Source organism: Lontra canadensis, unplaced genomic scaffold, assembly GCF_010015895.1.
Source record: "Lontra canadensis isolate GAN:19392208 unplaced genomic scaffold, GSC_riverotter_1.0 scaffold176, whole genome shotgun sequence".
NCBI classification, from domain to species: domain Eukaryota; kingdom Metazoa; phylum Chordata; class Mammalia; order Carnivora; family Mustelidae; genus Lontra; species Lontra canadensis.
The window spans coordinates 952,409-975,205 of record NW_022631170.1 but is presented as its reverse complement, the minus strand read 5'-3'; the positions used below and the strand labels follow the sequence as shown (position 1 = coordinate 975,205).

Genomic DNA, 22,797 nt, shown 5'->3' with positions numbered 1-22,797 from the left:
TGCATAAATAAATAAATAAATAAATAATAAATGGACTTCATTTGTGAAAAAAATTAAAAATAAAAGTTTTAATTCAAAAAAGAATAGATTCTGGTGGGCAGGTGTGGAGATCTGCTGCCTAAGACAAGCCTCGAATGCCAGTTTTCTAGCTTATTAAACTTGCCACCTGCCATCTGAAGTAGCCTGCCTCTTTCCTAACTCTCTCCCTGCTTTCTGTGTAAAGGAACTACTTTTAGATTTTACCCAGGAAATTCCCAAGTGTTTGAACCAGCAGATGGTGACCTAGCGAGGAGACCTAAGAATGGAGTCTTGGGAAAGAGGCATCAGGAGGGAAATCCTGGGTTGGTCCATGACTTCTGTGTGGGGAAGGTGACCTGTATGTCGGAGGCTCGTGGGCTGCCACATGAAAACAGAGATGCCCCCAATGCCAGCTGCTTTAATGCACTTGTTTGAGGAACTGCAGCAAAGCAGGGGGGAAAATGGCAGCAGGTGGCCTGGACTCTACTGTGGGCAGCTTCACCCGTCACTGATGCCCAACTAGAGACGGACACACACATTAGAGAGTTAGAAGAACTCAGGTTAGAGAAGAATGTCTGGGGATCCAACCCTCTGCTAGCTTTAGGGCTGGAAGATAAGGCATACTTACATAACACTAAAACTTAATTTTCCCTCATCTGCTAAAAGCATGAAGTTTTCTTGGACTATGGGTCTATTCTTGATAAGATTGTGGAAAGTTTTTCTTTCTCTTCTAAGTAATCTGCCCAGAAAACAAAAATTCTGTGTTTTCTCAAAATAATTTCCAGCGCTTCTTGTTGCATTTATCAAGTCTTTGACTTAAGAATTCCATCTTTACCAGATTAACAGGAAAAAAAAAAAAAAACAAACGAAAACAGTAACATAAAAATGCACTCCTCAAAGTTTTATTATGTGAAAGTAAGATATATTAATATAAATGTTTCAATGATTGTATACATCTTAGGTTAAAAGAAACTCAAGCTCAGGTACATAAACTATTACAATAACTGTCTGCAGGTTTTGTTTCTAAATAACAATGATGTCTCAAAAGGAGACAATTAGTGGCAACTCTGTGTGTATGTATTATTATTACACCAAAGGCCTTGGGGATTAGTCAATGTCCTTCTTGTTTAGTATATGTGGTTACTTCAAGGGTAATCACTGAGTAAATCTTCATTAATTACATGTTATCCCCCAACAGAGGATCCCATAAATTTCTATGTTTTATTGCTGGTTAACAAAATAATAGTGGAAAATTGACTAAAATCTCAGATCAGCATTGGTAGGGCAATTTTGCTTAGCATATTTCTTTTTTTTTTAAGATTTATTTATTTATTTTAGAGAGAAAGTTGAAGGGAAGGGGTAGGGGGTGAGGGAGAGAGAATCTCAAGCAGGCTCTCTGCTGAGCATGAAGCCCAACTCAGGGCTCCATCCCACACTCCTGAGATCATGACCTGAACGGAAACCAAGAGCCAGACATTTAACCGAGTCCCATAAATTATTGAGAATATTTCTAGTACATGTTCCATCCACCAAGCTTATAGCCCTGACAAAACTCTAAAGGTAGAACAAAAGTAAGAACCAATGCAGAAAGATCACATGAACATTTGCAATTTTTTAAAAATTGCCTTCAATCCACTGCACTTGCTTTCCTGGTTAGGACTAGGAAAGATAAGAGGGCACAAAGGAGACATTTCAGGGTCTATTAATGATATTACTTCAAGTATTCCTTAACACTATAGTCCCATATTTTATACTGCTTAGAGTTTAAATGCCTCTGTGTAATTGCTACTAACTCAAGAGATTATTGCAACCATACCAGGAAATCAAAATACTAAATCTTAGCTATCCTCCAAAATTCTTAGCTTCCAAATGTTCCTCCCTGACCCTTATCCCTGAATGCACTTAAGCAACCAATAGCTTTTACTCTGAGATTCCATCGTCCTGTTCCTACATCCTGTCCCATGATTAAGATAACTCATTTCCTCCCTACTTTCCAAGAATGTGAACAGTGAACACTTCTCAGAATAAAACTAAACTTGGAGTGACCCTCTCCAGTCAGCCTTCGAAATAGTTCAGCTACTTGCTCCCCGCAGAACACTCATCTCAAAGCTACTTCCATATTGTAACATTCTTAATACATGCTTGAGTTAATGACTTGGGATTGTTTTTTGTTTCTTGTTTCTTGTTTTTAAGATCTATTTATTTTATTTTTTAGAGAGACAGCAGGACGGAGGGGCAAAGGAAGAGGGAAAAAGATAATCTCAAGCAGAGCCCCTGCTGAGTGCAGAGCCTGACAGATGTGTGGCAAAACCCCAGGACTCTGAGATCATGACCTGAACTGAAAACAAGAATCAAATGCTTAACCAACTGAGCCACCCAGGAACCCCTATTTTTTGTCTCTTTCAGTGAAGTACCTATCTTAAGCACTGTAAATGTAAAACATATAGGCAGATCATCTGGCAGGCTTCATAGCAGATTTTCCATAATTGGTAATTAATACTGATACAGTCAATAAATAAACCATTTGTAGCCTGATTTCATTGGATGATGAGAAAGAAGATAATAATAATGAAGCTTAGGGAGGTAAAGAGCAAATAATTGGGTAGCAACTTGAAACAATCACAATGGAACAGTAAACTTTTGGAGGACAGACCAAACCCAACAGAAGGGCAACATTGCCAGCAGTAAGTTGAAGTGCAAACAGCAAATTACTTTGAATGTATTAAATTATTATTTTCATTAGTGATACCACACAGCCTTGCAAATTTCAAGTCATTCTTTCTTAAACTGATACACATCCCCAATTACTTCTAGACAATTTTGAGAAGGAATTTTGTAGATTTCTTAATGAGAGATTTCTGTGTCAAGCCTCTAGAAACAAGCCAGGTCTTTTCCTGCCATATGAGCCTCTGACATTAGGATAGAAACAATAAGAGCATTTCTCTTTTTTTTTCTCATGGTAAAAGGGAAGGTCAAAAATCTGCAGTCTTACCCCTTGACACTGTGAAATATGAAATGAACGAGGTCACTTATGTCCAGAGGTTTCCAAATAGAGCCAAGAGACCATTAAGGATATGAGCCTTCTGTGCACCCTCATCAGTGAAACCATCAACTTTTGAACTGGGTCAGACCACAGATATCCCAAGGACTCAGCCCAGATACCAGCAACTTGCTACAGTAGGACATTTTGCTTAGTGTTTTAGCCTTTAGAAACCAATTATATTCAGTTCGGATTAGTTTTTCTGCCACCAACACCAATCAAAATTCTTTGTAAACAACATATGCAACATTCCCTTTTGCCTTTAAAAAATTTCACTTTTGTCCCCTGAGGGGACACAGTTTGGGAGGCTACCCAAAGCTGTGCTTCCCGAATTGCAATGCAATTGCAATTATCCAATTGCAATTATCCAATAAATGCTTTTGTTTTATTTTTGCTTTGCCTCTCTCCATGGTCAACACCAGATTTTGTAGGGTTAAAGACCTTCTACATCTTTGAAAAATGCTTATATCCAGAAAGCCTGCTTATTTTTAAAGTGCTCAGGGATGGGGTACTTGGGTGGCTTAGTCAGTTAAGCATCTGCTTTCAGCTCAAGTCATGATCCCAGGGTCCTGGGATCAAGCCCCATGTCAGGTTCTCTGCTCTGCAGGGAGCCTGATTCTGCATCTCCCTCTCCTCTGCCTCTCTTCCCAGCTTGTGTTGTGCACTCTCTCTCTCAAATAAATAAATAAAAATTTTAAAATTAAAACAATAATAATAAAGTGCAGGGAAACAGTGTGTGAAATTTCAAACTACTAAGAAGCCAACATTGCCTTGAGTTGTTCAGACGAACTTTGGCAAAGCAGTTGGGCAGAGTCCTGTTCTCTGCCCAGGAAATCAGACTTGGCAGATAAGAAATCAGTGGTCCTTAATTCTTTTCATTTCTAAAGGAAGTTGCCTCTGTATTCTTAACCCATGCCACTTGAGATCCAAATTTTTTTTTTAGTTTACTGTTTTTAATGTTTCAAGTATCTTTATTTTTATTTTTTATTGAAGTATGATTGACATACAATGTTATATTTGTTTCAGATGTGCAACACCTTATTTCAACCATCTATACATTACTCAATGTCCACCATGATAAGTGTAGATATCCTTTGTCACCATATTTTTTTTTTTAAGATTTTATTTATTTGAGAGAGAGAGAGAGCACATAAGCATCAGGGAGGGGTAGAGGGAGAAGCAGACTCCCCACCAAGCAGGGAACCCGATGCAGGACTCAATCCCAGGACCCTGGATCATGACCCTAGCCGAAGGCAGATGCTTAACCATCATACATTTTTTTTTAATTTTTTATTTCTTTTCAGCATAACAGTATTCATTGTTTTTGCACCACACCCTGTGCTCCATGCAATCTGTGCCCTTTCTAATACCCACCACCTGGTTCCCCCAACCTCCCACCCCCCACCACTTCAAAACCCTCAGATTGTTTTTCAGAGTCCATAGTCTCTCATGGTTAACCTCCCCTTCCAATTTCCCTCAACTCCTTCTCCTCTCCATCTCCCCTTGTCCTCCATGCTATTTGTTATGCTCCACAAATAAGTGAAACCATATGATAGTTGACTCTCTCTGCTTGACTTATTTCACTTAGCATCATCTCTTCCAGTCCCATCCATGTTGCTACAAAAGTTGGGTACTCATCCTTTCTTATGGAGACATAATACTGCATAGTGTATATGGACCACATCTTCCTTATCCATTCGTCCGTTGAAGGGCATCTTGGTTCTTTCCACAGTTTGGCGACCATGGCCATTGCTGCTATAAACATTGGGGTACAGATGGCCCTTCTTTTCACTACATCTGTATCTTTGTGGTAAATACCCAGTAGTGCAATGGCAGGGTCATAGGGAAGCTCTATTTTTAATTTCTTGAGGAATCTCCACACTGTTTTCCAAAGTGGCTGTACCATACATTCTTTTTTAAAAGATTTATTTATTTTATAGAAAGAGAAAGAAAGCACGAAAGGAGGGGGAGGGCCAGAGGCAGGGGAAGAGAGAGAATCTCAAGCAAACTACCCATTGAGCAAGGAGACTGATGTGGGACTCAATCTCACCACCCTGAGATCATGACCTGAGCCAGAATCAGGAGTCAGCCACTTAACTGACTGAGCCACCCAGGTGCCCCAGTCACCATACATTATTGACTGTGTTCTCTATGTTGCACTTTATTTTTTTTTACTTGAAAATGTCTTTATTTTATGAAATTTAGAAAACAAAAGAGGAAGAAGAGAAAAATGTTGCCCAGAATCTTACCATCCAAAGACAAGCCACAATAATATTTGAGTCAATTTTCTTCCAGTTTTTTTTATTCTGCCTAGTTACTATTTCATAACTATGACTTTTTAATCCCCATTTTGATCCATATTATGTATTATTACTAACTTTTTTCAACTCTAGTATAATTAACATCTAGTTTTATATTAGTTTCAGGTGTACATAATAATGATTCCACCATTTTATACACTACTCAACCCTCACCATGATGACTATTTTCATCCCCATCACTTATTTCACCTATCCCCCTGCCCACCTTCCCTCTGGTAACCACCAATACATTGTCCATGTTTAAGAGTCCGTTTTTTTGTCTCTCATTTTCTTTGTTCATTTGTTTTGTTTCTTAAATTCCACATACAAGTGAAACCATACGGTACTTGTCTTTCTCTGACTGACTTGTTTCACTTAGCATCATACACTCTAGACATCCGTCTTGTTGCAAATGGCAAGATTTCACTTTTTATGGCTAATATTCCATTATCTATATAAAACAAATGTTGTACTTTCTTAGGTGAGTTGACCTTTAGTCTGCCAGTCTTTACAGGACTGTATACTAGGTTCAAGTTTTAAAGAGGCAGAGTGTGTCCTCAATTAAGTCCTGTCTTGACTTCCAAGAGGTAAATGAAAGGTAAAATTCCTAGGCAAGCAGTTTCTAAAGGATATCTTTTTATAATATAATTGTCTGAATTTTTATTGGGAATTGTTTTCCTTATCTCTTTGTATTGTAATTTCATTGAACTACATATGTAAGTGGGTTGAATTAATTCAGTGAGTTGAATTAATTCAACTTGTACCATATTAAACAATAAGAGTTTTTGTTTGTTTGCTTGTTTGTTTATAATATAGGTACTAAATTTTGTTTAGGTTTTGTGATTCCAACAATTTTTGTTAGGTTACCTCTTACATGACCATAATTAATTACTCCTTCCTTGTAAATGTATGCTATTCCTCCATTGTAAGATTGAGAATACTTTTTTTTCCTCATGCCTTTGAATATAGGCTGTTTTCAGTAACTTGCTTGATCGATGAATTAAGCAGATTCTTGGATAGAATTAGCATGCTCATTGGACAGATGATAGCAAGAGCCCGATGCTGGGTCATAACCTCTAACATGCCCAAGCATTGCAATTATTAAGAATTTCCAGCAGTGAATTGGGATGGGGAGCTGGTGAAAAAATACACATTGGCTTATGTAACTATCTCTAGGTTGTGAGAGATATGGGGAGCAATGCTAACTATTGAACTATGGAATTAGTTGTCATTAAGTGTCACTAACATGCTGATGAATGAAAATAGAAGACTCAGGCCAGACAATTTCTAATTCGAGATATGATGTCAAAGTCATATAGACAGCATTTTAAAAGATCTTCATCCCCTACAGTTAGAGACCAAACTGCATATAAACTCAATCCAACAACCTGACAGTAGAAAATAGAATAAGAAAGAAGCTGAATTCACAACCTCTACAAGTTTCCTGTACAAAAGTCGGGACTCTGATACGGAAGGAGTTGTACACTGAGAACTGAGATTAAGACATCTGTTTGGGTGTGTTTGAGATATTCCAGTTCCCCCGAAATGTCTGACCATTCAGAAGTGGCCCTTTCCCCCTTGCTGGAAGAAACCAGCCTTTCTTTGCCAGAAAACTTTAGGAGGCTTCACTTGAGCAAGATACAGCATAAGATACTAAGTGCTTTTCTCAAGATCTTGTCCACCTTCCACTCTTAGATTTTAGACCTAAGCCAGGGACAAGGGTCCGAGTGGTATGATATGATGACTAAGGAGAATTGGCCTATTAGTCACCAAAAGAGCTATGGGACTTGGCTGATAAGTACCGTCAGAACTGCAAAATGTGCAGTATACACCTTGAAGGTAATGTGCTTAGGATGGGAGGAATATAAAGCTGAATAAGGAAGAACTTACTGACATAGAACTCCGGTGCCTCAAAAATTACCTTTTAGGCAAGACACCAGAAGCAAATCCTAATGCATTATTGGGATGACTCCAATAACCTTGGAAAAACTGACAGCCTATAGTAAGGGAGGTAGAGATACCATTATTGCCACGCTAGAGTGTTGAAGGGGCCTAAAGGCTCAAGAGATGTAAGGATACTTGAAAGGACTTATAAGTAAATATACATGGTGATTGTGCTATCAAAAATCCATCAAAGAAGGTATCAGGTGATTGAAACAATAAAGAAAAGCACTAGTAAGAGGGACTCCGGGGGCACCTGGGTAGTTCAGTCCATTAAGCATCCCAATCTTGATTTCAGCTCAGATCATGATCTCAGGGTTCTGAGATGGAGCCCCACATAGGGTTCTACACTCAGCAGGGAGTCTGCTTTAGATTCTCTCCCTCCTCCTCTGCCCCCCTCAAATAAATAAGCAAATAAATAAGTAAAATCATTTAAAGAAATGTTTTTAAAGAGCTACTCCAGCTAGTGGTAACCCAGTGGTATGAGAAATTGTTACACATTTAAGTTCCTAGAGTCAAGGGGAACTTCCCCAGAACTTAATGCCACCACCAAAGACAAAAAGGATGCAGAAGAAGTAATCATATCATCTGTCCATTTAAATCAGCAGTCTGGCCCATCCAGAAATAAAATGGCTCTTAGAGAATGACTGCAGACTGCATCAACCAAGTAGTGGCCCAACAACATCTCCATGCTTTATGTATGATCATTTACAAGGTCTCCCATACATGGTATGCAGTCAGTGATTTGGGAAATGTATCCTTTTCTATTCTGATTAGAATGGAGGATCAGAAACAGTTTACACTCATGTGAGATGAACAACAATATTCATTTTCAATTTTTCTCAAGGTTATGTTAACATTCCTGCCCTCCTCAGTATAGTCTGCTGGTATGTGGTTCCCCAAGATATTTGGCCTCCTACCCACTACACTTAGTGGATACTATCTATAATGTCTACTACCTTGATGACGTCATACTGATAGAGCAGTTCCCACAAGCAGTTGCCGGAACGTTGGACACCTTGGTGAAACACCTGTGCTCCAGAGGGTGAGAGACACAACACAAACACACAAATACCTATTAAGACTCAGAAACTCAAAATATTGGGTGAGTTTTTACAGGTCTACCTGCCAAGGGCATGCTACAATATCCCATCCAAAATAAATTTCATGAAGAAAGAATCAGAGTCTTAGTAGGCCTCTGTGGGTTTTGGAGGCAACATAATCCACAGCTAGGAAGAGTTCTCCAGCCCACAGACCATATGGCACAGAAGACCCACAGGCATTAAGTGGGATGCAGAATAGGAGAGTCTCCCCAGCAGGTCCAAGTACAGTACAAGCAGCCCTGCCACTTGACCACATGATAGAGCAGGATCTATAAGGGAAGTTATGGTCCTGGGGAAAGAAGCAACATGAAGCTTATTACCAGCCTCAGTAGGAGAAAGATTCAGGTCCTGGACTTCAGGAGATATTCTATACCATCCATAACAAAGGAGGTTATGTTTTTTGAGAAAGAGCCCCTAGTCTGTTTGTGGGGCCTAATAAAAAAGGAACTCTTGCCCAGGAAGTACCACATGAGCATGTATCCAGTCTTGCCCTAATGCACTGGGTCCAATCAGAGCCTCCAATAAATAAAGTAAATGGGCAAAGCAAAAACCATAAGATATAAATGGAGCTCCATTTAAATGGATCCCAAGTAAAGCAGGGGGGCGATCAAGCAACAACTCAAATGTGCATGAATAAAACCTCTCCTTTCCCACCTCAATGTCACTCCTGTTGAAGTAATCAACATCTAAACTTGTAGTGCATCCTTTATAAGGTCCTCCCAGTGTTCACTTGCTCCTGCACGCACATGCACATTTTATTATATGGCATCGGCCCTTGTTCTTAATGATCAGAGCTACACTTTGGTCTTCCACTTGATTTTTTTTTTCACCTAACAGTGACTGCATACAATCTCCAGGTCAGTCCACAATTACCTGGTCTTTTCATTTGCTGTGCATTTCACATCCACACACACAAAATTGACTTTTCTTATAATGGTGGATATACAGACCATTTCTTTTATTCTACTTTCCATACAAAGTGCTGAAATACGTGTAATCTTATTCATTGGCATTTATATTTCGGTCAGCTAGAGATTTCTAAAGGAGGGATTTCTAGGTCAGACGCCATAAAAATTTATCATTTTATATGGGAACTACCAGGTTCTTTGTGAAATGGAGTATTCACACTATTAGCAGGAAGTAAGAATGGACATGGCCCTATAGGAACTTCATCTTCACAGGAAACTAACAATATTCTCTCTATATTGAAAGGCACTGCATTGGCCTTTAATTTCCTTTCATTTTCTTGACGTCATGATAGTGAACTATTTTTTCTCACACAATCTTGTTATGTGGATACCCATTTCTGTGAATTGCTTGTTCATTTGTTTGCCCTTTTATCTATTATATTTTTCTTTGAATTTTAGACTGTTCCTTCATTATCAGAGATACAACTTCATTGTTGGAACATGTGCGCAAACATTTTCTCATTTTATTATTTCCCTTGTAATATTATTTGTGGTACCCTGAACTTTTGATTACAAGTTTTGGTTTTCTTGTCTGGATTAAATAGTATTCAAACATCCATGATTGCACAAATATTCATCTAAGTTTTCTTCCACTATATTTTCACATTTATATTCTCAATCCATCTCTATATTATTTTGAAACTCTCATCATGTCACAGACGATAAGATACTGCAGAAAAATATTTAAGAACTACTCCACTTTTCAAATCATCTATGAGCTGGCAGACACAGACTCACATGCAGTTTCTGACTTCCACTTCAGTGATTGCTTTCCTGTACAGTCTGTACCAACATCTGTAGTACAACAAAACAGAGTTCTATTTTACCAAGACCATTAGAGAATTTTTCCTTTCCAACTTCCTCCTGAATGCATTTTTCACCTCCTTGTTCCTCAGACTATAAATGAGGGGGTTCAACATGGGGATTACCACAGTATAAAACAGAGAAATCACTTTATTGATATCCAGGGAGGAAGTTGAGCCAGGCCGAACATAGATAAAGAAAAGAGTCCCATACAGGATAGAGACAACAGCCAGGTGAGAAAAGCAAGTGGAGAAAGCTTTCTGCCTCCCATCAGCAGTCTGTATCTTCAAGATGGCCACCAGGATGCAAACATAGGAGACCATGATGATCAGACCACTGAGCACACCAATTGCTCCAGCCAAGATGAACAGCACTAATTTATTGATCCATGTGTGTGCACATGCTAGAGACAGCAGTGGAGAAATGTCACAGAAGAAATGATTGATGTTATTTGGACCACAGAAGGGTAAGTGAAAAGTGAGAATTGTATGGGTCATTGTGCTTATAAGAGCCATGGCGTAAGGCCCTACCACCAGCTGCACACAGAACCTCTGGGACATGATGAGTGTGTACAGCAAGGGCTTACAGATGGCCATATACCGGTCATATGCCATGGAAGCCAGGAGGAAACATTCACTTGCCACAAAGAAACCAAAGAACCACATCTGTGCAGCACAACCCACAAAAGAGATGACTTTTTTCTCCGCAAAGATATCGCACAGCATCTTGGGGGCAATGGAAGAAGAAGAACAAATATCTACAAAGGACAAGTGGCTGAGAAAAAAGTACATAGGAGTGTGGAGTCTTGCATCAGTCCATATGAGAATGATCATCCCTGTGTTACCCCCCAGGGTGACAACATAGACAAAGAGAAGCATGACAAAGAGGACGATCTGATGATGGAGGTGATCTGTAAGGCCCAAGAAAAGAAATTCAGTCACTTCTGTCTGGTTCTTATCTTCCATCGGTCAGTTGTAATCTGTTACAAGAAGGAAAAACTATTTTTATAATTTAAAAAATCAATCACTAGCACTTAGAAATAATGTTTTATACAAATGATAGCTTATCCTAAACAGGTCTATAACAGGCAATTATCGAATTATTGTTGAACTGGAAGATAGGATGTCCATGTACGAGGTCTAGGAGTTGTGCATAGACACTGTGTAAACTTGGACAATTCACCCCTGATCTCTTTGGATTCAGTACTCTCTCCCAGAAAAAGAGGAGTCCAACTACATTGTCGAAACCTCCCTCAAGGTGTATTTGAAATCGGAATTAGTCTCCACATTTCATTTTACTGTGTATGGGTTAATAAAACTCACTAAAGAATACTTTTACTGGAAGTACTGTAAAATCTCACCAACGTGATATTCAGATCCTTACATCAGACATCTGGGAGAGACTAAGCAAGGGAGTTCCGGTTCTCACTGAAGAATCAGTACCAATAACATTATTAAGACACAATTCATAGATGCGTTTATCAGTCTGCACTCTACTTGCATTGATAACAGGATGTGGAAAGGATAATGCACGCAATTAGTAAAACAGTTACTTATATAAAAGAATATGATGCCATAGAAGAAATGGAGAGGTCTTGTGTGATCTGCCAAATTTTGGACAGCAAAATGGAAATGCCATGACAGTTGTACAAAAAATTAAGCATCTGTTTGCACCAAAATAACATATTATTATTTTACGTGATTCCCTATACGTTATGTAAACTTCTTTTAAGACACTTACCCTGACATCTGTCAGACAATGTCAATTATAGTAATGAGTAAAATATCAAATGGGGAATGATTTGTGCAAGGAGCACCATGCAGAAAATACTACTTTTTATCTCATTAGTTCAGGAAGAAGAAATCAAATGGTTTCCAAAGGGACAATCACTATGTAGGAAAATTTGTATGAGAAGTCTGGTTTTGGGGTGCCTGCATGGCTCAGTCATTAAGCATCTGCCTTTGGCTCAGGCCATGATCCCAGGGTCCTGAGATCCAGTCCCGCATCAGGTTCCCTGCTCAGCGGGAAGCCTGCTTCTCCCTCTCCCACTCCCCTAGCTTGTGTTCCCTCTCTCACTGTATCTCTCTGTGTCAAATAAATACATAAATCTTCAAAAAAAAAAAAAGAAAAATCTGGTTTTAAGTAACATTTACTATCACTTCAACTAATGTCCTCTAAATAAAATAAAAGCAAAATACTACTCATATTGTACAATAATTACATGTGAAGCTTGATATAGGATATAAATAGTGACTGTATCCATTCAACTTGATTCTTTTATCATTGTCATAATTATTTGCTCAATACACTATAAAGTATGATTTCATCAGTCACAAAGACAATTCTAGGCTTATGATAAGAGCATCAGCCATGGTATAAATGTTAATGCCAGTCCAAATACACTAATATAGGTATGTAGGGATTTAGAGAGTAGAATAGACAGGCTGCTCCTAGTTTTGGTCCCATTACATCCATCTTCCTTCCTTCCTTCCTTCCTTCCTTTCTCTTTCTTTCTTTCCTTCTCTTCTCTTCTCTTATTTAAATATAAACTATTTTGAGACAGGGAGGATAATCTCTATGTCCCTTTCATACCTACATTCTGTGGCCTTAAAAATCTTCATAGACATTGCAGTATCTCTATATTATGCAAAACTAAACAGGAAACTCAGTTTTAAAAAGAAAGTGACACAAACCAGTTGTTTAGTCTCCTGAGAATGTGAACAAAATGCCAGTCTGCTCTATTTAGAAAGCCTGAGCTAGGAAAGTTATTTTCCTGTCATTTAAGCTCATCCTGATGTTTCTCCACCAAATTTCAAAAACTTCATGTTTTCCAAAATGCACTGTACTCAGTTCTTTAAGGATATCCTTCATGTAGCTCCCCTAACTGGTTCAAAGGAAATGATCATTTTCTAGAAGAAAGGAATACTCAACTTCCTTCATGGTGGTAATCTCTTCCAAGAGGCATGACTTTCTAAATACATGGTGAAGAAAACAGATGTCCATCTTGAAGAGCTTGCAAGTGAAGAGATCCTAATTGACCTGCACATTAATATACATATTGCACAGAATAAGGAGTTTCCAATAGTTCTCAGGAGTTTTCCGCAGTTTGGTGTCAGGTCCCCAAAGAACTAAAATCTCAAGCGTTTACACCTAAAGGGACAATTAACATAATCTCAGTGGCACTTGCACCAAGTATTATCTCGTAACGGTGTCATTTCTCAAAGAGAGGATTCCTAAGAAAACAAAAGGGTTTGTCCCCCTGCTTTGGCATCCTTCATGCCAAAAGGAGCTCTCTTTTCTATGAGTGGGGTGTGATACATTGAACAGCCAGGACCAGTTTGGAGGAAGTAGTTCACTGCCTGGATTCTGGAGACACATCCCCTGGTGTTAATCTCAGTTCCACTGCTTTATTGCTTGCGTCACTTTAAGCATATTTTTAAGTCTCTCTGTGCCTCATTCTCTTAATCCCTAAACTAAAGAAGACAGCAGTGTCTAGTTCACAGAGATCTTGGACGGATTTAATGAAGTGATACATTTATTTGTTTGTTTGTTTGTTAGCCTATAATGTATTATTTGTTTCAGAGGTACAGGTCTGAGATTCATCAATCTTACACAATTCACAGCTCTACATTTAAACTACTTAATGAGTGTCCAGCACAGAATCAGTGCTCATTAATGTTATGTATTATTATCAGCCTTTATAGCATAGTTAGGGACATAATACCTAGACATTAAAATAAAACAGCAGGTTTTTTCATCTCTAAGCAAAAAAAAAAAAAAAAAAAACACAGTCCATGGACTCCAAAGAAAGGACAGATCACTATAAAACTGGAATAGAGGACAAAATACTCAAAGAAGGAATTACCTTAGAAAAATAAATAAAATTTAGATGGACTGAAGTTAGAGGAAAGGTATTCCAGGGCAGTGCTAATGAGATCAGCAGAAGCAAGGAAGATGTTTGGGATGGAAGGGTCACACAAAAGAGAAGCAAATGTGGAGTCTGGTAAAACAGATTAAAGTATTGCAATCACCACCTTCTCTGAGACCTTATTGTTGAGAGAAGAGTTGGTATCCCCTTCTACTCAACCCTTACAATATTTTATTGATAGTTCATTTTAACTATCTATCTCAGAAGGTTATCAATAATTATCATTGTGTATTTGTTGAATTACTTGAAAATAACCCCTCCCCAAAATGTATAATTCATAATGGTGTATATCTAGCAATTAAAATTATGATATATACATTTGATTAAAGATGGAAGGAAAATTCTTCTTAAAAAAAATTAAAACTAATAAAAAAAATAACAAAAACAGATTTTATTGACATTTTATTAAATCTAAAAAGGGAAAGGAAAATAAGAGGAAAAGTCATTCTATTCACAGAAAAAAATATAGAAAATTCTTTAATACACTTTTAAAATTAAAAAAAAGTCATTTTGTGGAATAGCAACATTGAAAAAAAAAATATATATATATATATACACACACATATAATGGGAAGTAGGCTGGCTAATCCCAGGAAAGAAATTATATGAAAATTGTCAACACATGAAACAAAACAAAAAAGTAATATAGACACTCCTTAGAGCAATCATGGAAGATATTTGAGAAGGTTAAAAAGATAAAATTTAAAAATAAGCTACAACTTCAAAATGTTCATAGAAAAATATGATTACTTAGGACTAAAGGAAGATCTAACATACAAATAGTTGGTATCTCTAAAGAAGAGAGATGTTGCATGTAAAAAACTTACAAAAACATAACATGATCTATATTTAAGCAGTAAAAACACACAAAATGTCTTTTTTCTTTTTTTACTTAAATTCAGTTAGCCAACATACAATATATACTTGGTTTCAGATATAGTGTTCAATATTTTATCAACTATGTATAACACCCAATGCCCATCACCCAATTACTCCAGCCCTCCACCCACCCTCCCTCCAGCAGCCCTCAGTTTGTTTCCTATATGATTCTGTCATGGTTTTTCCTCCCTCTCTGATGACTTCCCATTCAATTTTTCTCCCTTCCCCTATGATTCTCTGTGCTGTTTCTTATGTTCCACATGTGAGTGAAACCATATGATAATTTTCTTTCTCTGACTGACTTTTTTGCTGAGCATAATACCATCCAGTTCCACCCAAATTGATGTAAATGGTAAGTATTCATCCTTTCTGATGGCTGAGTAATATTCCATTTTATATATGAACCACATCTTCTTTATCCATTTATCTGTCAATGGACATCTTGGCTTTTTCCATAGTTTGTCTATTGTGGACATTGCTGCTATGAACATTGGGAAGCAGGTGCCCCTTTGGATCACTACATTTGTGTCTTTGGGATAAATGCCTAGTAGGGTGCAACTGCTGGGTCATAGGGCAAATCTATTTTTAACTTATGGAGGAATCTCCATACTGTCTTCCAGAATGGCTGTACCAGCTTACATGCCAATCAAAAGTATAAGAAGGTTTCCTTTTCTCCACATCCTCACCAACATTTTTTTTTTTCCTGTCTTGTTAATTTTAACCATTCTGACTGGTGTGAAGTGGTATCTCATTGTGGTTTTGATTTGTATGTCCCTGATGCCAAGGGATGCGGAGCATTTTTTCATGTGTCTGTTAGCCATTTGGATGTCTTCTTTGGAGAAAATCTGTTCATGTCTTCTATTTCTTGACTGAATTATTTGTTTTTTGGATGTTGAGTTTGATAACTTCCTTATAGATCTTGGATACTAGCACTTTATCTAATATGTCATTTGCAAATTAGATCTTCTCCCATTCCGTGGGTTGCCTTTTATTTTTGTTGACTGTTTCCTTTGCTGTGCAGAAGCTTTTGAGCTTGATGAAATTCCAATAGTTCATTTTTGCTTTTGTGTCCTTTGTTTTCAGAGATGTGTCCAGCAAGAAGTTGCTGTGGTGGAAGTCTAAGTGGTTGCTGCTTGTGTTCTTCCCTAGGATTTTGATGGATTCCTGTCTCACATTGAGGTCCTTCATCTATTTTGAGTTTATCTTTGTGTATGGTGTGAAAAAAAATGGCCTGGTTTCATTCTTCTGCATGTGGCTATCCATTTTCCAAGTACCATTTATTGAAGACACTGTCTTTTTTCCATTGGATATTCTTTCCTGCTTTGTCAAAGATTCATTGGCCATAGAGCTGAGGGTCCATTTCTGGGCTCCCTGTTCTGTTCCATTAATCTGTGTGTCTGTTTTTGTGCCAGTACCATGCTGTCTTGATGATTACAGCTTTGTAATAGAGCTTGAAGCCTGGTATTGTGATGTCACCAGATTTTTTTTTTCAATATTCTGGCTATTCTGGGTCTTTTCTGGTTCCATACAAATTTTAGGATTATTTGTTCCAGCTCTGTGAAAAATATTGATGGTAATTTGATACCAATTATACTGAATGTGTAGATTCTCTAGAGGGTATAGATATTTTAACAATATTTATTCTCCTAATCCATGAGCATGGAATGTTTTTCCATCTCTTTGCGTCTTCCTCAATTTCTTTCATCAGTGTTCTGTAGTGTTTAGAGTACATATCCTTTACCTTTGGTTAGGTTTATTCCTAGTTATTTTATGGGTTTTGGTGCAATTGTAAATGGAGTCAATTCCTTAATTTCTCTTTCTTCTGTCTCATTGTTAGTGTGTAGAAAGGCAACTGATTTCTGTGCATTGATTTTAATATCTTGCCACATTACTGAACTGAAAAGCACACAATATATTTTTTCCTTTTTTTATTGTGTTACTTTAGTCACCATGCAGTACATCATTAGTTTTTGATGCAATGTTCCATGATTCATTGTTTGCATATAACACCCAGGTGCACACAATATATCTTAAGGAAAAAAACATAAAATTCTAGTAAGTTGGCTGGACTTCCTTTTCTTTAAGAGGAGAAAAGTCTAATCATTCTCAAAATGCTCAATTTCCTTCCACCCTACATTGATTAGAGTGAAAACTCTTATGTATGGGCTCAAGAATAAAAAGCTGTGGTGATTATAGGAAATGGTGGTATAACAATATTAATATAATCAATAATGATATTAATATGACTAATAATAATATGATAATATAAGTCACACAAACATAAAAGAAGACAGAGTTTTACAGGTTCTCTCGCCTACCAATCTCCTTCTTTCAGTATAGAGAGCTATTAAATACTGATTAAATGTGATAAATACAGCATTTCATATGTGGGTATATTCTAAGACAAAGGAAATTTGCCACTAGGAGTGTCAAGGATAATAATATAATCTATTAAAATGAGTCTATGGAAGGAAAATAAGAAATATAGATGTAGAAAATGTCTAATATTAATTAACATCTTTTATAATGATAATAGTTTGAAAACAATAATTCAAGAAATATTTTATTATATACAACCTAAAAGTTAACATCATAAATTATAAAAATAAATTATATCACTTTCATATTACCAGAAGAAATGCACATACATTAAAGACACCTCAACACATGAAAAGTTGTACTGTAAAGTAAAATATTTTTAAAAGAATATTAAAAGCAGAAAGCTTTAAAAATTGAATGGCACAGCTAACACAAATTGTATCTATTGTTGCAGCACTAGTTAAAATAACAAATGCTTAGAAATCATTTTTTATCAATAATTTCCAGGTTAAATAGGATTTTAAATGAGTTAGAGCTAGGTGTTTTGAAGTGATACAATTACATATGAAATATTGACTTTAAAAAAACAAGGAGCAAAATCACATCACCTCAATAAACATGAAAAAATTTTTTTCACAAAATACAACACTTTTTCAAAAAAAAAAAAAACTCTTGGAGGGGAGACAAAATGGTGGGGAAGTAGGAGGAGGTGCCCTTTCAACCTGTACCCTAAAGTGAGCTGATTACCTTCCAAAGAACTCCGACCACCCACGAAATCAGCCTGAGATCAAAATTATACACGTCTGGATCTCTACAGGAGCAGGAGACACCAGTGGGCAGGTAAAGCGGAGTGGGAACTTCGGACTGATATCAGAAGATAAACAGAAAGGGGAGGGAGCCACCAGAGGTGACCCATTGGAAAGAGTGCCATGCATCTGGGGACCAGCATTAACTCGGAGTCTGGTAGAAAGCACTCAAAAAGAGCAAAGGATCACGGGGAGGGGGGGAAATTATGGGAATCGGGGCGGTTAGGGACAGGGGCTTAAGTCCCCAGACCCAGGACAGCCACACCTGGCACAGAGCCAGAGAGAGTGCGGTGGAGAAACCAAGTCTTGGTCCCTGAGCCACCAGCGCGTCTGAGAGCATGTGAGGTCCGGCTCCCTTAAGGGACTGGGAACCTCGCTGGCTGGCAGAAGCACAGCCTTTTTGCAGTCCCCACACCAGTGCAATGCTGTGCTATCAGAGTCCGGGTCGCGCCCCGTACCCTCCCCTGAGAGAGGTGCGCACAGGCGCCAGCCCGGTGCTCTCAGACCTGGAAACCAGAGGCTCCCAGCCTGGGCGAGCAGGAAAATCTCAGTGTGCGATCACTGCTTGGAACCTCTCTGGCAGTCTGGAGCTGCCCAGACAGCTGCCGCTGCCGTGGTTTTGGGTACAAGCAAAAAATCCTGTGTCCCCAGGGACCACGACTCACAGTCTGCTCTGCCAGCAGCCAAGGGGGAATTTTTTGGTCTCTGCAGCCAGACTGAGGCTTCTCTCTGAGAGGGAGGTCAGGGTGCAGTTTGCTTTCCTCTAAACCTACAAAAACCATCAAAAGCAGTCAAGGTGAGAGAGAGAGAGAAAAAAGTGAACAAACATAAAAACCTCCAGAAAACAGAAGCCTGAAAAAAAACAGTTTCCTCAGAGTCCACCCCCTTGAGGGGGGCGGGAGGACTTAACTCAGAGAACAGCAGTGACTGAAAACCCCTGTGGCAGGCCCCTCCCCCAGAAAACCAACCAGGAAAGGAAAAAAAAAATTAAAAAAAAAAAAAAAGACGACAAGAGAACCACCACCACTACTTCATAGGAAAACTTTTATTTTTAATTCATACCCACTATTCTGGCTCATTTTTTTTAATATATATAGATAATTTTTTAACCTATTTACCATCACAATGAGATGTCCAGTACATCAAATTCCATAATAACCTTCTAACCTGAACTTTTTGATACATACACCTGTGTTTTTCTTTTGTACTTATATTTTTAAATTTCCTTTTTTTAATTTTAGTTTAGTTTAGTCTAGTTTATTCCTTTTTTATTTTTATTTTCTAATATTCATATAGAGTTAAACTTCAAGGTAATCCCCTTTCCCCAATAAATGCTACCCCAATAGGTAAACCAATTTTTAATCCCCATTTATCTTAGGAAAGTTGAGTCCTTTAACAAAGATATTAAGATACATCCAGGAAGAATCAAAACAACCTTCCTCACCCACACTGAGAATTTATAACCACTCTCCCATCTTCTTCTTCCACCAGTGTTTCTGTGTTTTTGTGTTTGTCCTGACAGTATATAAATCTTAAACTAGAGGTTCTTTTTGACGAGGTTCTTCCTTTATTTGCATATATATATATATATATAATTTTTTTTCTCTTGTCATATACTTTTATCAGTCTTTTTGTTTGTCTGTTTTTGTTTGTATACTTCATAAATCTTACCTTGGGGCCCATTTGGGCTGAACCTTCTCTTTTATCTCCCCTTTCTTTCCTGTCTCTCTCTCTCTTTTTTTTCTTTTCCTCTTCTTTTTTCTCTCATTTGGGTGGGGAATCCTGATTGCTCAGAAGCATTCCAGGGTGCACCTTGACTGTACCACGGTCTATACATCCAGCTACATCCAATCAGCCATCTCTCACCAAAATGAGGAGGAATGCCCAACAGAAGAAAAATACAGAGAATGGGCCTTCTGCAACAGAGCTAATGGCTATCAACATAGACAATATGTTGGAAAGAGAATTCAGGCTAACAAATATCCAGGCAATAGCTAGGTTGGGGAAAGCCATGGATGACCAAACGGAATTGATTAGGGCCAAACTGAAAGTGACCAGAGATGATGTTCACAATGTTAGGGCAGAGCTGAAAGCTACCAGGGCTGAGGTTCACAATGCTCTCAATGAGTTCCAATCTAATCTAAATTCTCTCAAAGCTAGGGTAACTGAGACAGAAGATAGAATTAGTGATCTGGAGGACAAACAGATAGAGAGAAAGGATCAGGAGGAAGCCTGGAACAAATAGCTTAGAAGTCACGAAAACAGAATCAGGGAAATAAATGATGCCATGAAATGTTCCAACATCAGAATTATTGGAATCCCTGAAGAGGAGAAAGAAAGAAGTCAAGAAGATATAGTGGAACAAGTTCTTCATGAAAATTTTCCCAATCTTGCAAATGGAACCAGTGTTCATGTACTAGAGGCAGAACAGTTTCCCCCCAAGATTATAGATTCTCAAAAGTCCTCGAGACACCTAATAGTAAGAATGAAGAATTATAATTGTAGGCAGACCCTCTTGAAAGCCGCTAGTACAAAGTGGCTCCTTACTTGCAGAGTAAGAGGAAAGCCCATCAGAATAACATCAGACCTGTCCACAGAGACCTGGCAAGCCAGAAAGGGCTGGTGAGATATATTCAGGGCACTAAATGAGAAGATCATGCAGCCAAGAATACTTTATCCAGCAAGACTGACATTCAAAATGGATGGAGAGATAAAGAGTTTCCAAGACCGGCAAGGCTTAAAAGACTATGCAACCACCAAGCCGACACTGCAGGAAATATTAAAGGGGGTTCTATAAAAGAGGAAAAATCCTAAGAATAGCATTGAGCAGAAATATAGAGACAATCTACAGAAAGAAAGACTTCAAAGGTAACATGATGTCAATAAAAACGTATCTATCAATAATCACTCTCAATGTGAATGGCCTAAATGCGCCCATAAAAAAACACAGGGTTGCAGACTGGATAAAACGACAGGACCTATCCATATGTTGTCTACAAGAGACCCATTTTGAACCTAAAGATACACCCAGACTGAAAGTGAAGGGATGGAGAAGCATCTTTCATGCCAATGGGCCTCAAAAGAAGGCCGGGGTAGCGATTCTCATATCAGATAAATTAGATTTTAAACTAAAGACTGTAGTCAGAGATACAGAAGGACACTACATAATTCTTAAAGGGACTATCCACCAAGATGATCTAACAATTGTAAATATCTATGCCCCCAATATGGGAGCAGTCAATTATATAAGAAAACTGTTAATAAAGATAAAGAGTCATATTGATTGAATACATTAATAGTAGGAGATCTTAACATGCCTCTCTCAGAAATAGACAGATCATTGAAGCAGAAAATCAATAAAGAAACAAGAGCATTGAATGACACATTGGGCCAGATGGACCTCATAGATATATACAGAACATTCCACCCTAAAACAACAGAATACTCATTCTTCGCAAGTGCACATGAAACCTTCTCAAGAATAGACCACATACTGGGTCACAAATCAGGACTCAACCGATACCAAAAGACTGAGGTTATTCCCTGCACATTCTCAGATCACAATGCTTTGAAACTGGAGCTCAATCACAAGGAAAAGTTTGGAAAGAACTCAAACACCTGGAAGCTAAAGACCACCTTGCTTAAGGATGCTTGGATCAACCAGGAGATCAAAGAAGAACTTAAACAATTCATGGAAACCAATGAGAATGAAGACACTTCAGTCGAAAACCTATGTGATACAGCAAAGACAGTCCTAAGGGGGAAATACATAGCCATCCAAGGCTCCCTCAAAAAAACTGAAAAATCCAGAATATACCAGCTGTCTCTACATCTTAAAGAACCAGAGAATCAACAACAAATCAAACCAACCTCACACATAAGAAGTGAAATCATCAAGATTAGAGCTGAGATCAATGAGGTAGAAACCAGAGAGACAGTAGAACGTATCAATGAAACTAGAAGCTGGTTTTTTGAAAGAATCAATAAGATCGATAAACCATTGGTCGCACTAAACCAAAAGAAAAGAGAGAAAGCCCAAATTCATGAAATTGTGAATGAAAAGGGAGAGATCACAACTAACACCAAGGAAGTAGAAACAATCATCAGAAGTTATTATCAACAGTTATATGCCAATAAGCTAAGCAACCTAGATGAAATGGATGCATTCCTGGAAAACTATAAACTCCCAAAATTGAACCAGGAAGAAACTGACAACCTAAATAGACCGATATCTAATAATGAGATTGAAGCAGTGATCAAAAACCTCCCAAAAAAACAAGAGCCCAGGACCTGATGGATTCCCTGGGGAATTCTACCAAACTTTCAAAGAAGAAATAACACCTATTCTCCTGAAGCTGTTTCAAAAAACTGAAGCAGAAGGAAAATTTCCAGACTCTTTCTATGAAGCCAGCATTACCTGATCCCCAAACCAGGCAAAGACCCTACCAAAAAGGAGAATTTCAGACCAATATCACTGATGAATATGGATGCTAAGATTCTCAACAAGATCCTAGCAAACAGGACCCAACAGCACATTAAAAAGATTATCCACCATTACCAAGTGGGATTCATCCCTGGGTTTCAAGGATGGTTCAACATTCACAAATCAATCAATGTGATAGAACAAATCAATAAGAGAAGAGAGAAGAACCACATGGTCCTCTCAATTGATGCAGAAAAAGCATCTGACA

At 38.0% G+C, this 22,797-nt stretch overlaps 1 protein-coding gene across 1 annotated transcript; it reads right to left on the bottom strand.

Annotated features, from left to right (window-relative positions):
• Nucleotides 1-10,188: 10,188 nt before the first annotated feature.
• On the bottom strand, nucleotides 10,189-11,139 carry LOC116860481 (olfactory receptor 5G3-like). Its single transcript, XM_032846537.1, has one exon. The coding sequence runs from the start codon at nucleotides 11,137-11,139 to the stop codon at nucleotides 10,189-10,191; it is 951 nt and encodes a 316-aa protein (XP_032702428.1).
• Between the last annotated feature and the right edge of the window lie 11,658 nt (nucleotides 11,140-22,797).